At 34.4% G+C, this 17,247-nt stretch overlaps 2 protein-coding genes and 1 long non-coding RNA gene across 3 annotated transcripts; all 3 read left to right on the forward strand.

Annotated features, from left to right (window-relative positions):
- Positions 1-786: 786 nt before the first annotated feature.
- On the forward strand, positions 787-1,723 carry LOC120255475 (ESCRT-related protein CHMP1B). The gene has a single exon (XM_039263294.1). It carries the CDS (start codon positions 901-903, stop codon positions 1,510-1,512), a length of 612 nt encoding a protein of 203 aa, XP_039119228.1. The 5' UTR covers positions 787-900; the 3' UTR covers positions 1,513-1,723.
- Positions 1,724-10,794: 9,071 nt separating this feature from the next.
- LOC120255483 lies at positions 10,795-13,047 on the forward strand. The gene is made up of 3 exons (XR_005535023.1): positions 10,795-10,982; positions 11,373-11,444; positions 12,807-13,047. It is a non-coding gene; the product is annotated as an uncharacterized LOC120255483 (long non-coding RNA).
- A 1,761-nt stretch (positions 13,048-14,808) lies between these two features.
- LOC120255477 (ESCRT-related protein CHMP1B-like) lies at positions 14,809-15,763 on the forward strand. Its single transcript, XM_039263295.1, has one exon. The coding sequence runs from the start codon at positions 14,944-14,946 to the stop codon at positions 15,550-15,552; it is 609 nt and encodes a 202-aa protein (XP_039119229.1). The 5' UTR covers positions 14,809-14,943; the 3' UTR covers positions 15,553-15,763.
- Positions 15,764-17,247: the final 1,484 nt, after the last annotated feature.

Here is a 17,247-nt window from a genome sequence, read left to right on the forward strand (position 1 = left end):
TCGCAGGGTGCCCAAATTTTATTTGGATATTCTTATAATATTTGCGTTTGTGCAATTATACCCACAATTATTGGTATATTTGGTTATGCCATATATATCTACATACATATGCAAAAATATGTGTAATAAAGGGAATATATATATATATACATTGGGTCGGTTCTTTTTTACTTATCTATTTTATCTAAATCACACGAATTAAATAAAAAAAAAGTTAATAAAAGTTAGTAATCTAAAATTTATAAAACTAAAATTGTCTTAAAAATGTGTAGTTGAATATAATTTATTGGAAGTTATATAAATAACATATAAATGGTAAATTTGAAAAATATTTCATACTTCATAAATTTTTTTAAACAGATAAATAAAAACCTTTAAAATTGAGCAAATAAAAAGGATCATAAAAACCTCTAAAATAAGACAAGTAAAAAGAACCAGAGGAATATAAATGGAGTACACATCGACTATTTAGTCTAATATTACTATTTTCAAATATTTGATGATAGCCATTAAATCATTATTTAATAGCTATTATTTAAACAGAGAATTATATAGAATTAATTTGTTTAATATCATTTATGAAATAACTATAGCAATTGGATTTAAGGTAGCTATTAAATATAAATCCAACGGCACCAAAGAACATCTTTAAACTTGAAAATTAGGAGGGTCTCTCTTGAGGAGATGCCCTTGTATGAAGATTTTTTTTTAAAAAAAAAAAGATATGCAAATATGAAATTTTATAAGGACCTATAGGTAAATATAATTTGTATCTTCACTAGTCTCCATCTTTTTATTCCTTCCGTCCTTGATCATCTCGGATTCCTCCATTCTTCAACCCTAGTCTCAAATCCCCTTCGATCTTGCCACAAAGCGTAACCCTAACCCTAATCTCTGCCAATGGGGAACACGGAGAAGCTCATGAACCAGATCATGGAGCTGAAATTCACCTCCAAGAGTCTCCAGCGCCAGGCACGCAAGTGCGAGAAGGAGGAGAAGTCCGAGAAGCTCAAGGTGAAGAAGGCCATTGAGAAGGGCAACATGGACGGCGCTCGTATCTACGCCGAGAACTCCATCCGCAAGCGCAACGAGCAGATGAACTACCTCCGCCTTGCCTCCCGCCTGGACGCCGTCGTTGCTCGCCTTGATACTCAGGCCAAGATGCAGACGATTGGCAAGTCCATGGGCTCCATCGTCAAGGCCCTTGAGTCCTCCCTCGCCACCGGAAACCTCCAGAAGATGTCTGAGACCATGGATCAGTTTGAGCGCCAGTTCGTCAACATGGAGGTCCAGGCTGAGTTCATGGAGGGATCCATGGCCGGATCCACCAGCCTTTCCACTCCTGAGGGCGAGGTCAACAGCCTTATGCAGCAGGTTGCTGATGATTATGGCCTTGAGGTCACTGTTGGGTTGCCGCAGGCTGCTGCGCATGCTATTCCTGCTAAGGAGAAGGAGAAGGTCGATGAGGATGATCTCTCGCGCCGCCTCGCCGAGCTCAAGGCCCGGGGTTAGGCTTGCCTTGCCTTGCCTTGCATACCAAGTAAGATATCTCTCTCTTTCTCTTTCTCTTTCTGTAATTATTTATCATGCCAAGATGGAAACTTTGAGAAAGAAGAGTGATTAATGATTTAGACATGTGTGTGTTCCTCTCTGGTTTATATTGTGTGAATTGGAATTTCAGGCTTTGATTATATATTAATGAAATGGATTTATGCTTATCTAATGCTAATCTTGCTCCTGAAACTTTGTGTTTGAACTTTGTGGGTGGTTGAGAATTGTTTGTTTCATGGATGATTTGCTGTTAATTTTTTCCCCTGTTTTATGTGAAGTTTTGACATCTATGTTGTCTGTGTTTAGAATCTTGCTTGAGATATTGAGTTTTGTGTGTGATGGAATATGAGGAAGGCTGCTTGGCCTATTCTTATAGAAAAAACAATGCTGTATCACTGTTTTTCCTTGTTAACAAATCTTTTTGCATGGCTTCATTTGTGGTACATATATTTGCTTATAAAGTGCTGCTTTTGCTTTGCGGAATCTTGAATTGAGGTTTAGATGTGGCAGGCTATTCTTGTCTTTGCTTGTTCACGGCAATTGTTCTTGTTGATGTGTCTAGTTAACTGATTTGTGGTATTGATGGAAGGAGAGTAGATTGTGTTTACGTTGTTCTTTAATATTATTTTTTATTGCCGTGTATGTGTTTAGGTTGTTGCCTAGGACATTGAGTTTGCAAACTATACTCATGAAATCATGAAGAATATTGAGTTACGAAACTTTGCATGCAAACAAATATTCGGACACCTAAGTGAGTTGTTTCAATGTTGAAAAAAATTGAGGCAATTTGTAGTTAATTTGGTTATTTGAAATAGGATTTGAGAAATCAAAGGAATCCATTTGATTTAAAAACATATTAGTGAAATTCATACTATTATTCAACAAAAACAGGTAGCTTTTAGTTCATCCTCTCTTTTGAAAGTCATCCACAAGCCAGTTAAACAGAACAATTAAATATAACTTCTTCATCAAATATTTCAGTCAATTACTGTTAAAAATATTGGCAGACTAGAAACTAATTATTTTTAATAAAAACTAGTCTTTCTCTATTACATTGGCATGCAACCTGTTCTCACTGTCCAATGACCTTTTGGAATAGAAAGAAACATGTGATCATTCTATGTTACAAAAATGACATTTAATAAAGCCAACATACGTACAACTGCCAGGTGTACTGCAGATAAATTCAAGATCTTTAGAGCTTTTATATTACTTAAATAGTTTATCTTTTTAAAGAAGAGATTCATTTGTAATGTTCACCTTCGATTGCTGGAACATTTTTATTCAGAAACTCTCCTTAATTAGAGGGAAAGGATCTCCAAGTTTAGTAGCTAGCAAAAGAGATTTAATTAATGGCTCTATGGTTCATGTCTTTTTCTAAATTTTATATGAAAACTTAACATTTACAAATTTAAATTAATGAAGATGGCTACTAAACTGGCTGTCTTCATTAATTTTTGGGCATTACGAATGGAATGCAATGCATTTTTGCTGAAATTTGCTCTTTCTGAACTTCAGATGGTTTTAAATAAAATCTTTGGACCGCATACATCCTTCAGCTAGTTTAAATTGATGCTGTTTTCATTGTATTTAAACCTTTAAATCATCATAGTAAACATTTACAAATTTTTCTTTCCATCAGCAAACAAAGTGGATAAGTAGTTTCTAGAATTTTTGTACACTAGGATTACGGGCAACAGTTATCTTGTCATTCCTTTTATTTGCTTTGCTTAACAATAACATCTTTAGCATAAGTTAAATCCATGACATCTTTACCTTTCTGGTTGATTTTTATTCCCTGGACTTGTCCAAATTGTTGGAACTTTCAATAATATTGACAGATCTTATGCTTGCAACAAAAACAAGAATTAGATGGTATCCTACCAAATTCTCTGATTTGGAAAGAACCACGTTGATCATATCTCCATAAGCAAGCAAAGAGAAGTTGATGGTAGATCTGCAAATAAACAGTTTCCCATAAATAGTATGTTAGTTAGAACCCCTCTATTTAATTTGCACTTATGGCATTGTATATTTGTATCACATTCCTTTATCCATTTTTATGCCCATAAAAGCTTTTTTTCATTTAGGCAGGTGTTTGAATTACAATTAGATATAATCATATAATCATGAATTCTCTTGGCAAGAATTCTAAGCATCAGAAAAGAAGCTTTTTTTTTTTTCAAACAAAAATTGGTGATGTTTGGAATGCTTATGGGCCTGAAGACTACATTGGCATGACCGCATAAGGTTGGAAACTCTTTCGATAAGTTTAATGAGAGTCTTGTTTCATACATTAGTTAAGATGCGTGTTTTATCCCTGTCCAATATATTCCTGTCATCGCATGAACTTGGATCCCTTTACACCATGGAAAATATGGATTTCTAGCTCTTGATTATAATGTTCATGCTTGACCTAAATGGTTATTTCTCATATTATCTTTGATAAGAACAACTCCTATGTAGCTTGCTCTGCATCCAATCACCTTTTATTGTATCATTGTAGGTAGCATCTTCCAGTATGTTTTATGAAAAGCAAAACAATGAAATGTTGTCCTTATGTGATGTTTTTATTAGCTGCAAAAACTGGTTTACTGCCATGTCATGCTACCACAATCAGACAACTAAATTTGTTGGTACTTAGGAAAACTTACCATCATCTTTATGTGTGTTCTCCGGAAAATTTAGCTTGAGAATGATCTCACCATGTATTCATGCCTTGTGAATTTTTGGTTTAAAATTGGATTTGAACCTAAGAATCTTCTCCTGGGTAATTTGTTATGGGTGTTAAAATTTATCACCGGTATCCTGTGTAATTTGTTATGGGTGTTAAAATTTATCACCGGTATTATGACACCCTTACCGGTTCAACCAGGAAAACTGAGAACTGGTCCGCCTTCTGGTCTGGTTCGCCCTTTGTCGACAGGCCATGGACCTGTTCAACTGGGAAAACTGGCAATGTGCCGTCTTCTGGTCCAGTTCACCTTGAACTTGACCACAACCAGTGGTTCGGGCAACCTGGTCCCTGTCTGAATATATTATAATGAGGCATATTGTCAATAATAAATAAATTCAAATTCAATGGAGTACTTAATCTTGCCAGATAGACTCTGAAGTAAAAATTCTAACTTAACATAAAACACTCAGGCTTGGGTAGAGACCAATACGTTCTCACGCTTTGCAGGAAAATGGTAGAATTTTTCTGCATAGAACCAGTAAATATGTGTCACTTGGTAGTGGAGTGATGCATCATTTATAATCAAGTGGTATATATTCATTGATTAATAATAATTTAGAAAAAAAATTTTGACTTATTAAATTTCCTAGGGACGTAGGCAGCTCTCTCTCTCTCTCTTCATTTTACTTTATAACTTTGCATGACTCATGATTTGAATAAGTGCATGATTTGAATAATTATTTAGGGCATGTTTGGATAGGCCAGAATTATAGCATAATTTGTACAATGTCATAATTTAATATTTTCTGAGAATTATGTCATATTAGCTGTTTGGATATTTATTTTTGAGTATAAAATTATGACATAATATAAGTATTATAGTATAAAAAAATATTCCACTCTTAGTGAAAGTATTTTTTCATTGTAAAAAGTTTCTTTTTTTATCTAGCCATTAGCCACCGGTCCACCGGTGGTCTGGCTGGCCTCCGGTGACCGGTCACAGGTCCGACTGGCAGTCCAGCCGACTTTTGGTGACCGGTCACCGGTCCACCGGCGGTCTGACCACCGATCCACTGGTCTCCAGTGACACGGCGGCAATCCACTGGTGGTCTGGCGAGTCTCTGGCGACCGGCCACCAGTCCGATCGGCTGTTTGGCCAGCCTCCGGCGACCAGTCATCAGTCCACTGGTGGTCCAACCACCAGTCCACCGGCCTCTGATGACACACCGGCGATCCACTGGTGGTCTGGTAGGCCTCCGACAATCGGTTACTAGTCTACCGGTGGTCCAGTCGCCAATCGACCGATCTCTGTAATTTTTTTTATTTTGTTAACCAAATACGCATTTTGTAGGAATAAAATATGTTATAATTTCTGTAATAATCATTTGCATTTTCTGCATAATAAAATTATGCTATATTTTTTTATTTTGCAGCTAAACAAGCCTTAATGAAATTGTTGTTGTTATTACAATTTCCATCATTTCTTCTCTAATCAAACATGAATCTTTCAATTCATTTGGCTGTGACCCTTAATTGTTTATTTTATAGGCACTGTCATATAATATAATGAGTTTGCCCTTTTTTTTTTGTTGAAACTTATAGAAGATCATAATAATAATAAATGTTTGATGAGATAAAAATTTATAATTTTAATTATTTTTATTTGATTTTTTATTTATTTTTAAATATAAATAAATTAAAATATATAACAATAAAAAAATCAGAACTCTTTAACTTCATCATGACCATAGATTCAAATAGCGAGTTCAGTGGTAGTTTGCTTTGATGATGACAAATCAATTTGGTGTATTTTGCATTTTCTTTCTTCTACAAAGCAAAAAAATAAATCACTACATACAAAGATGTATATAACATTTTCAAAATAGTATAGTTTAGTGGTAAGGTACTTTGGTAGCGAATGAGCATGTGCTGCGCAAAACTTCATGCGTGCTTATTATAAAAGTATTGTTCATTTATTGTAAGCTTAGACCCAGTGCTATAAAGTACTGTTTATTCTCTGTACACTGGATTTTAATATATATCATTTTGGGTTTATATGACATGTCTTCATTATCTTATTTGTTAACTTATTCTACATAATAAATCTTTAAGAAATCATTAAGTCAATGTAACTAGTGCACTTTTATTTGTTTGTCTTTTTAATACCCCTTAAGTTAGGGCTGTTTGTCATGATTTGTTAAAATAATCAATTTAAAAAAATCAAAAGAAAATAAAATTAAATATGAAAATAAAAAATTAACTTTAATTGTTTATAACAAATAAGCTAAACCGTCGAAACAATATTGTTTTTTATTTCTATTTTTCATGTCATTTTCAATGACATTTTTTAATAAGGGGTAAAGATGACTTTTTCTTATAGGGGATAAATTGCACAAGTTATTTAATTGAACAAATCAGTTGTTTTCTGAAGTAAGTTCATTGCCAAATAATTAAATGCCACATTTCAAAACACACGGTCGCAAATGGTATTTATATTTCTAAAACAAATTAAAATTTTGAAACATGATTAAAATAACCCAATCGTAATTAATCATTCATTGATTCAAGTGAATAATGAGATATGTTTTTATTAAATATTAATAATGTAGGTTAAAACCAAAACACATGCATGAGACATGTAACAAGTACAGATAAAACTTAGAAAGTAATTAAAATAAATTTAAGATTCTTCCCCATTAAAGTATATAGTAATTTTTCGCATATTTAAATCATTTATTTTTAGCATTATAAATTTATGACACTCAAAATTTAGTTAATTGAGATTCTTGCTTCCTAACCAGACGTTACTAAATTCTCTTTTTACTATTATAATTAATTTTATTGTCATCAATTGTCCTTATTTTTATTTAAATATTTGAATTTAAATTTTTTTTAACAAAATAAGTAAGCCACTCCACACACTAATACTCATACTTTGAAAGAGAGTCAAATAATTTACCACTCAACTATTGTGCTGATAGTTATTTGTTAACAAAATTTAAAATTGTTGATCTGGACCACATATAATTTGACTGATTTATTAATAATATTATATTCTTTAAAATTTAAAAATTAATTATTCAAAATTTAGGAGTTTTAATCACTTTTAATAAAAATAGAGAAATTTTTTTCATTGAAATATGGCATCCCTTTAATCTTTTATTAGCTACATTATTTATTTATCATAGATTTATTAAAATCTAAAAAAAAAAAACAGAGTCAGATATAGGTGCTTACGTTATTTTTCAAGTAGATTACAGATCTGCACCATGATATCCATAATTTGACTTGTTCATTTAGGCCTTGTTTGGGTTGGTTTCTAAAAAAAGCACTTTTTTTAAGTTTAATAGAAGTGCTTCGGAAAAAAAGTGCTTTTCAGGAGTAAGTTAAGACTATTTTTTATATTTTTGTGTTTTGTATTAGCTTTCTGTAAAAACGAAGCTGTAAAAATAGTTTAAAAAAAGCAGTTTTCGAGTTCGCTCATGACTAGCATCCCGAAAAGCTTTTTCGACTTTTTCTACCTTCTTGACAAAAGCTCAATATCAAATCATTTTTGAACCCGGAAGTGCTTAACTTATAAAAAAGCACTTCTGGGTTTTCCAAAAGCTCATCCAAATAAGCCTTTAATATACTTTTTTAAATTAAAAAATTAAATTTAGGAGTTTTAGTCACTTAAAAAAAATAGAGAGAATTTGTTTTATTGAAATATGGCAACTCCTTAATCTTTTATTAGCTACATTATTTATTTATTTATTTATCATACATTTATTAAAATTTAAAAAAAGACAGAGTCAAGTATGGGTGCTTATGTTATTTTCCAAAGGTGTTATTCTCCTTGACTTTTGCGGGGCCCATCAAATCCCAAACTCTAATATCAATTTTTGTGGGACCCATTTCCTAAATATTTGTCGCGGGACCCACTCACAACTAAAGAAACATATACCATATGAATTTGATATATATATATATATATATATATATAAGCTAATATAAAATGGAGAAGTCAACAAGGGCCCTCGAAGTTTTCTTGGATCTCTCATGGTCTTAACTCCCTTTTTTTTTTTTTCCTATTTAATTTTTTTTTAATATTGTCAAAATAATGTCTAAACCATTTTATTATCAAAATAATCTCTAAAGTCAATTTATTTGTCAAAAGCCCTAAAACCATTTTATTTGTCAAATAATCTAAGACTATCATATCAATACACAGTCGGCACGTGGAGTATTGACTAGGCTATTAGGTTTTTTAAAAAAATTATTGATTTTTTTACGTTTTACTCCCTCATATCTTTTATAATTATTAAATAGTTTATTTGTGGGTTTTTTTACTCAATTTTTTTTAAAAAAATTGTTATTAAAATAGAAAATATTATTTAAAATTAAAATTATTATTATTAACTTGAGAATTATTAAAATTAAAATTATTTTAAATTATTTTATTAATATTTTGATTATTATTAGAATGGCAATTATTATTTTTTTTAAAAGGAGAATGGCAATTATTGAAAGTAGGAATTATTTAAAATTATTTTTATTATCATTAATAAAATATTATCCTTATAATGGGAATTATTTTGAATTATTTTATTGATGAAATCACTTCCGGATACTGATTTTGATCGAGTAGCGGTGCCGATGGGGTCATCTCGGTGACGGTAGCATCCCAACCGGCACTCATGCCACATCACTTGGCATCACATAAAACCCTCTCAGTCAAGTTTCACTGATCCCAGCAAAACCAGACGGCTAAGGGATGGGCGGACGCGCTTTGGATATGCACGCCATGTCCCGAGCGATGGGGAACGCCACACACACGACCCCCCCCAAGCACCCAACTGAGAGGGACACCGACGCCCCACCATGTCCCACTATAATGATAATATTTTACCAATAATAATAAAAATAATTTTAAATAATTTCTAGCCTCTAATAATAATCAAAATATTAATAAAATAATTTAAAAATAATTCACATTTTAATAATTCAACGGTTAATAATAATAATTCTAATTTCAAATATTTTTTTCTATTTTAATAACAATTTTTTAAAAAAAAATTAAGTAAAAAAAATCATAAATAAGCTATTTAATAATTATAAAAGAGATGATGGACTAAAATGTAAAAACCCCAATAAAATTTGTTTAGGGAAAAAAAACCAGCATGAAAAAAAAAACCCAGTCAGTACATAGGTGCTAATTGGACATTGAAAGTAGTGGAGGAGGTAATCTTGGTAGTGGAGGAGGTAATCTCGAGGGACGAAGTAATGGTAGGATTGATAGGACGAGGGTTAGTGGGGGAAGCACCTAGAATGTCAGGGATAGGATAGCTACGACTGGTGTGAGAACCAAGGGACCGTCCTCTACTTGCAAAGCTTCTACCACCACGTGGGCTACGGGAAACAGGGTCTCGGGATTTAGCAGCAATGGCACTCGAGTCGGCAGCTGGTCTCTAGGCCATGTGATCGACACGAGAAGTGCCGTCGTGACCTCAAGTCCGGCCACGCCGTCGAGAAACCAGTAACCATGGCTCTAATCCATCTCCAAAGAAGGCTGTTCCAATGTGGATAAATGGCCCAATGAGTGTTTAGAAGGGGGGGGGGGTCAGAGATGTCCATATGCTGTTCGTTATCATCGGCAACCTGGATTGAATCCTCCACTGGCTCTCGCATCGAGCGAGAGGGCAGTTGGATACCACCGTCACCCGTTGATTCAAAACAAGTGTAGGACTAGCTCCCATGACCCACCAGACCACAATTATAACAAAATGTAGGCAATTGTTCACACAAAACGATGATGAAAACATGATGAAGATCATCCCCTATGCAGAACCCCTGGCAAAGGGGATTAGAGAGATCGGTCTCAATGCAAACTCTAGCATACCTCAAATGGGCCAGAGTGGAAATGAACTCATCGATTTTGATAAGATTACCGAAGTTACCAATGATTGTCTCAAGAGTTTTGCCATCCCAGCACTCAACAGGAAAATTGTGGAATTGCACCCAAATCGCAACGGTGTTGAGCTAAGCAAAGGATGGCTTAAAGAAAGGCTTTCAGGGAGACAATTGCAATATAATTCCGTTAACAAACCATGGGCCCTCAAGAGGAAGGTGTTTCATTGCTAGTTCATAAGAGCATCTGATCAGGAGAAAGCCATTAGGTAAATCGGAAATAAAGATTTCGCTAAATTCATACCATTTCGATAAGAGAGTGGATTTGTGGGAGTTCGACTTTTCCTCTACTTCTCTTATGTTTTGTTTCTTGAGTTTAACTTGTGTGCTTAAGTTCTTTTGAATGTCCTATTATGTGTTTTCTTAAGTAATTTTAATGTGTGAGTGTGCCTTAGAGTGTCCCGAGTCATTAGAATAAAAAATGAGGTCAATCGAACACCAAATGAGCCGTTTAGAGCCATTTTACTATAGGCTGAGTGTGGTAAACATGGTCCATACGGGCTGGATAAACCCCGGGATAGAAATTCCAGAAACTTTGAACTAACTCATACGGGCTATAAGGGGGCCGTATGGGGGGCCGTATGGGACAAGTTTCTAGAGTTTTGAAGCCATTTTAGCCACTTTTTCTTCATTCTTTCTACACATGCACTTCCACAAACCCTTTTCTCCTCCACTTTTCTCCTCCTCTAGAACCTTCATTCCCACTGTTCTAACCTATCATCCTTGCTTTGAATTAAGAAGAAAACTCAAAGATTTCTCTTCATCTCTTGAGAATGAGCTTTCCTTAGGGTTTTTGAGAAGCTTTGAGGTAAGAATGTGCTTCACTTGATCTTCTTCTTCTCTCTTTCTTTTTTGTTGGATTTCTTTGATATTATGGGTCGAAAATCATGGGTTTTGTTTGGATTTAGAGAATAGAAGAACTATGGAGTTGTAAAACCTTGAATCCATTGAGATTTGAGAAAGATCTTTCATGTTCTAAATTATGGTTACTGTAGCACCGAACCAAGTTTGGTTTCTTTTGCTTTTCTTGTTAGTTTTGAGGGTTGTGAGAGTTTCATTCTTGTTAGATCTTCTTGTTAGAGTGCTTAGCAAACCCTAGAGGCACTCATTTTTCCATTTTGAGCATTGTCCTTCATTTTAATTGATCAAATCATGGGTGAAGTTTCATTGCTTGTTTTGGTTGTTTAAATGCGTCTAGGAGGCGAGGCTTCAATCAAGGGGAAAGAGCCGGTGGAGAAGTAACACCGGGGTGCTTTAGCTTGCCAAGTTTGTGAGTAGAATTTTATTTCATGGACTATATATCATGTATATTATCGAATATATATATATATATATATATATATATATATATATATTATTTCCTTTGCATGACAAGTTTTCCATCCATAAAACTCTTGACATGTTTTTCATGGGCTTTGGAAACCATGATGATTTATGATTTGACTTCATGATTTTACTACAGATCAGAAATATATATATATATATATATTGCTGTTGTGATTTGAAAACTACATGTTTTAGAAAATATGTTTGAATTGTGTATTTTTTTTTAAAGATTGATGTTCTTCCTAGGATGACCAAAAGCTTTGGGTAAAACAAATTGAATCTTACCATGATGATGGCATAATTGATTTGAGGTATATATATATATATATATATATATATATATATATATATATATATATATATATATATATATATATATATGTTTTCAATGAATACTCTTGTGTGATGTTCTTAATGAAAATGGTTTCATTGAATGATTATGAACATGTTATTGATTCTTGAAGTGAGATTGGCATTTGTGAACACTTGTGATCTATTGGTGAGATTTATGCTTCCCTATTGATGTATATATTGAGCCTACGAGCAAGAATGATATTTATTCGTTTTGATGGCTCTTATTAATGATTTGTGAACATTGTCCTGAATAAGGACCCTTATTATGTTGTGATAAATATTTGAATTTTATTATGCGAGAACCCGTGGGTCTTGAACATATCCATGGAAATGGTGGGCTACGGCCTTCATGTTCTTGACAGGGTGGTTTTGTTGGTGACAGAGGGAAACCCCAGTACTTACTGCAGTAAGGGTGTGGACGGTTTCCATGGGTAGACCTGTATAGAGGTGGCGTGGAATACTGTCAAACTGGTTATGCCATTCCAGGTGGGAGCGTAGAGCCCTGACTTGGATATAGTTGGGTTGTTTGGAGTCACCACATGAACTTCCCAGCAGCCAACGCCAAGATACGTGCATCTTGGTGGCTCCTGACCTAACTGCGGACACGGTTAGCGAGGGAGGGTTTTCGAGGCTAATTATGATACAATCGATTGTTTCAATGTTTGATTTATATCTTAACTATTTTGGACATTGAGTTACCAAACAAATGTATAAACTTGAATTTTTATACTGGTATGGATTTCATGATGGTTTTTATCGTTTTAAATCATGCATTTCATTGGTGCAAACTTAATGTCTTGTTTTGTTATTTAAAGTATATCAAATACTTTGAGGACCAAAAACATATGTGTGACATAGCATATATTTAATTCATAATGAATGAGATATAATTCCATGTTTAGCCACTCACTGAGTAACCTAGTTACTCATTCCCTCTTATTTTCCCTCCCAGGTGATAGCACAGCAACGGGATAGAAGCGTGAAGTGCTTGGCAGAGTAGTTTGTGTTTTCTTAAGCTGTGTATGATACTTAAATATTTTGGCATGTATTTGTTGGATGCACTAGGATGTTACCAACCCTAATATGTATCTTTCTTCTTAGATACTTTTACATATGTTGGTTAGATTTATGTTGTGTCTGAGAAGTATACTCTCTATGTGAATGGTTATTATCATTATCGTTATGAACTCAATGTTATGATTATCCATGTGTTATAACTTGTATGAAGTGATGGGTATGTGTAGGAATAATTGTGTAGGTTAGATTGTTAAAATGTTTCTTGTTGTGATAGTGGTTATGTACAAGGAAACAGGTTAGCCTTACGATGATCTAGGGTTGAAGTAGTGTTGTACCTCCCTTGGGTTATCGTGGCGGTATGTCATGTGTGGGACCCGTGGGACGGGGCGTGACAGGATTTCACTTGGTCGAATTGAGGGGGTTTTCCAAACAGTTTCCCATAAAAAGCATGCTGAAATTTCATACGGCCATGACCGAGAGCCTCAGCATCAAGCTTGATGAAGCTAGTGGTGGATGCCTGGAGCTTGTTCAAGAGTTGTTCATTATGGAGAGGGGACTTGTTGATTGTTTGAGTGAAAGACGAGGCTATTTGTGACCAGGACTTATTTCGAGGACCAGGAGGAGGGGTTTGGCCTCCACTTGCCATAGTAAAGGGGAAGGCCGGAAGGGGGATGGTGGAAGTTAGATTTATAGTAGCCATTAGATATAAATCCAATGGCACTGAAGAAAATTTTTTAGATTTGAAATTTAGTCCCTATTTAAAGGTGTCATGGTATAAATATGACTTTTATTAAAGAAATGTACGCAAATATGAATTTTTATAAGGGTCTATATGTAAATATGATTTGTATTTTCACTATTCTCAATCCTTTTCCAATCTGTCGTTGATTTTCTCAAATTCCATGTGTATGTCTAAAATAGTAAAATTATAGTCATTAGATTATTATTTAACATCTATTTTTTATTAAAAAAAAATTATGTAAGAATACTATATAAGAAATGATGGTAGCAGTTGGATTTATGATAGCCATTAAAGGCTGGTTTGGTAGACATGATAAGGGTCATAGGATATGATAGACTATCATATCCTATTATTTTTCTTTGTTTGGTGTGCCAATAGGATATAGTAATATTATCCTATTGACCCAATTTATCCCACCGGGGACATGATATTAAATTCTGTGTGGAGAGTCAGGATATAGACAGGTAGGATATAATAAAATTTTAAATTTACTTTTTTACCCTATTTTTGGTTTATTAAACTCATCTAGGGTTTGATTATATGCCTTCTTTTCATCTTTTGATGTTTGGGACAAAAAGCTTATTAATTTCACTAAGTAGGGTTTTTCGCATTCGAAGTGGTTGAAGAGTTTCTCCGTCGATCTTGTGCTTGAATAGAGGACTTTGTTTTTCATTAATGAGTTTATTACTCTAGCTTTTTACCATATTAATGACTTTGTGTATGATTTTCTCCAAAAGAAAAAAAAGGTATAAAGTATAATTTTTACAAATCGGTGATATTATGATCTATATATTTATGAGCATTAGGTTTTTTTAATAATTTAATAGAAACTCATAAAGATATCTATCAGTAAATCATTAACGAAAAAAATAAAAAAGAAACTCTATTTGGAAAAATAATATATAATTATATTTTAAAAGATAATTTTGTCTATCTACATATCATTCATATCATATCCTCCACTCCAAACGTTAAATAAGATAATAAATGCTATCCAATGCCTTATCCGGTGCACACTAAACATAGGATATGAGCTTATCATGCACATACCCTTTTCTACTTCTATCCAGTCCTCATATCATATCCGTCCATATTCTATCTTGTTTACCAAACGGGCCCTAAATGTAAATCCAATGGTAAAAGAACATCCCTAGACTTAATTTAAGAGCAGTGCCCCAGTAAAATTATGATTTGAATCTGCACTAGTCTCCCTCCTTTTTTCCTTTCGTCCCTGATCTTCTCTGGTTCAGTCCAGTCTTCAACCCTAGTCCCAAATCCCCTTCGATTTCTATCTTGCCCCAAAGCGTAACCCTAACCCTAATCTCTTCCAATGGGGAACACGGAGAAGCTCATGAACCAGATCATAGAGCTGAAACTCGCCTCCAAGAGTCTCCAGCGCCAGGCACACAAGTGCGAGAGGGAGAAGTCCGAGAAGCTCAAGGTGAAGAAGGCCATTGAGAAGGGCAACATGGACGGCGCTCGTATCTACGCCGAGAACTCCATCCGCAAGCGCAACGAGCAGATGAACTACCTCCGCCTTGCCTCTCGCCTGGACGCCGTCATTGCTCGCCTTACCACTCAGGCCAAGATGCAGACGATCGGTAAGTCCATGGGCTCCATCGTCAAGGCCCTTGAGTCCTCCCTCGCCACCAGCAACCTCCAGAAGATGTCTGAGACTATGGATCAGTTTGAACGCCAGTTCGTCAACATGGAGGTCCAGGCTGAGTTCATGGAGGGATCCATGGCCGGATCCACCAGCCTTTCCACTCCTGAGGGCGAGGTCAACAGCCTTATGCAGCAGGTTGCTGATGATTATGGCCTTGAGGTCACTGTTGGGTTGCCGCAGGCTGCTGCGCATGCTATTCCTGCCAAGGAGAAGGAGAAGGTTGATGAGGATGATCTCTCGCGCCGCCTCGCCGAGCTCAAGGCTCGGGGCTAGGCTTGCCTTGCCTTGCCTTGCATACCAAGTAAGATATCTCTCTCTTTCTCTTTCTCTTTCTGTAATTATTTATCATGCCAAGATGGAAACTTTGAGAAAGAAGAGTGATTAATGATTTAGACATGTGTGTGTTCCTCTCTGGTTTATATTGTGTGAATTGGAATTTCAGGCTTTGATTATATATTAATGAAATGGATTTATGCTTATCTAATGCTAATCTTGCTCCTGAAACTTTGTGTTTGAACTTTGTGGGTGGTTGAGAATTGTTTGTTTCATGGATGATTTGCTGTCAATTTTTTCCCCTGTTTTATGTGAAGTTTTGACATCTATGTTGTCTGTGTTTAGAATCTTGCTTGCGATATTGTGTGATGGAATATGGGGAAGGCTGCATGGCCTATGCTTATAGAAAAAACAATGCTGTATCACTGTTTTTCCTTGTTAACAAATCTTTTTGCATGGCTTCATTTGTGGTACATATATTTGCTTATAAAGTGCTGCTTTTTCTTTGCGGAATCTTGAATTGAGGTTTAGATGTGGCAGGCTATTCTTGTCTTTGCTTGTTCACGGCAATTGTTCTTGTTGATGTGTCTAGTTAACTGATTTGTGGTATTGATGGAAGGAGAGTAGATTGTGTTTACGTTGTTCTTTAATATTATTTTTTATTGCCGTGTATGTGTTTAGGTTGTTGCCTAGGACATTGAGTTTGCAAACTATACTCATGACATCATGAAGAATATTGAGTTACGAAACTTTGCATGCAAACAAATATTCGGACACCTAAGTGAGTTGTTTCAATGTTGAAAAAAATTGAGGCAATTTGTAGTCAATTTGGTTATTTGAAATAGGATTTGAGAAATCAAAGGAATCCATTTGATTTAAAAACATATTAGTGAAATTCATACTATTATTCAACAAAAACAGGTAGCTTTTAGTTCATCCTCTCTTTTGAAAGTCATCCACAAGCCAGTTAAACAGAACAATTAAATATAAGTTCTTCATCAAATATTTCAGTCAATTACTGTTAAAAATATTGGCAGACTAGAAACTAATTATTTTAATAAAACTAGTCTTTCTCTATTACATTGGCATGCAACCTGTTCTCACTGTCCAATGACCTTTTGGAATAGAAAGAAACATGTGATCATTCTATGTTACAAAAATGACATTTAATAAAGCCAACATACGTACAACTGCCAGGTGTACTGCAGATAAATTCAAGATCTTTAGAGGTTTATATTACTTAAATAATTTATCTTTTAAAGAAGAGATTCATTTGTAATGTTCACCTTCGATTGCTGGAACATTTTATTCAGAAACTCTCCTTAATTAGAGGGAAAGGATCTCCAAGTTTAGTAGCTAGCAAAAGAGATTTAATTAATGGCTCTATGGTTCATGTCTTTTTCTAAATTTTATATGAAAACTTAACATTTACAAATTTAAATTAATGAAGATGGCTACTAAACTGGCTGTCTTCAATAATTTTTTTGGGCATTACGAATGGAATGCAATGCATTTTTGCTGAAATTTGCTCTTTCTGAACTTCAGATGGTTTTAAATAAAATCTTTGGACCGCATACATCCTTCAGCTAGTTTAAATTGATGCTGTTTTCATTGTATTTAAACCTTTAAATCATCATAGTAAACATTTACAAATTTTTCTTTCCATCAGCAAACAAAGTGGATATGTAGTTTTTA

Source organism: Dioscorea cayenensis, unplaced genomic scaffold (genome assembly GCF_009730915.1).
Source record: "Dioscorea cayenensis subsp. rotundata cultivar TDr96_F1 unplaced genomic scaffold, TDr96_F1_v2_PseudoChromosome.rev07_lg8_w22 25.fasta BLBR01001023.1, whole genome shotgun sequence".
NCBI classification, from domain to species: domain Eukaryota; kingdom Viridiplantae; phylum Streptophyta; class Magnoliopsida; order Dioscoreales; family Dioscoreaceae; genus Dioscorea; species Dioscorea cayenensis.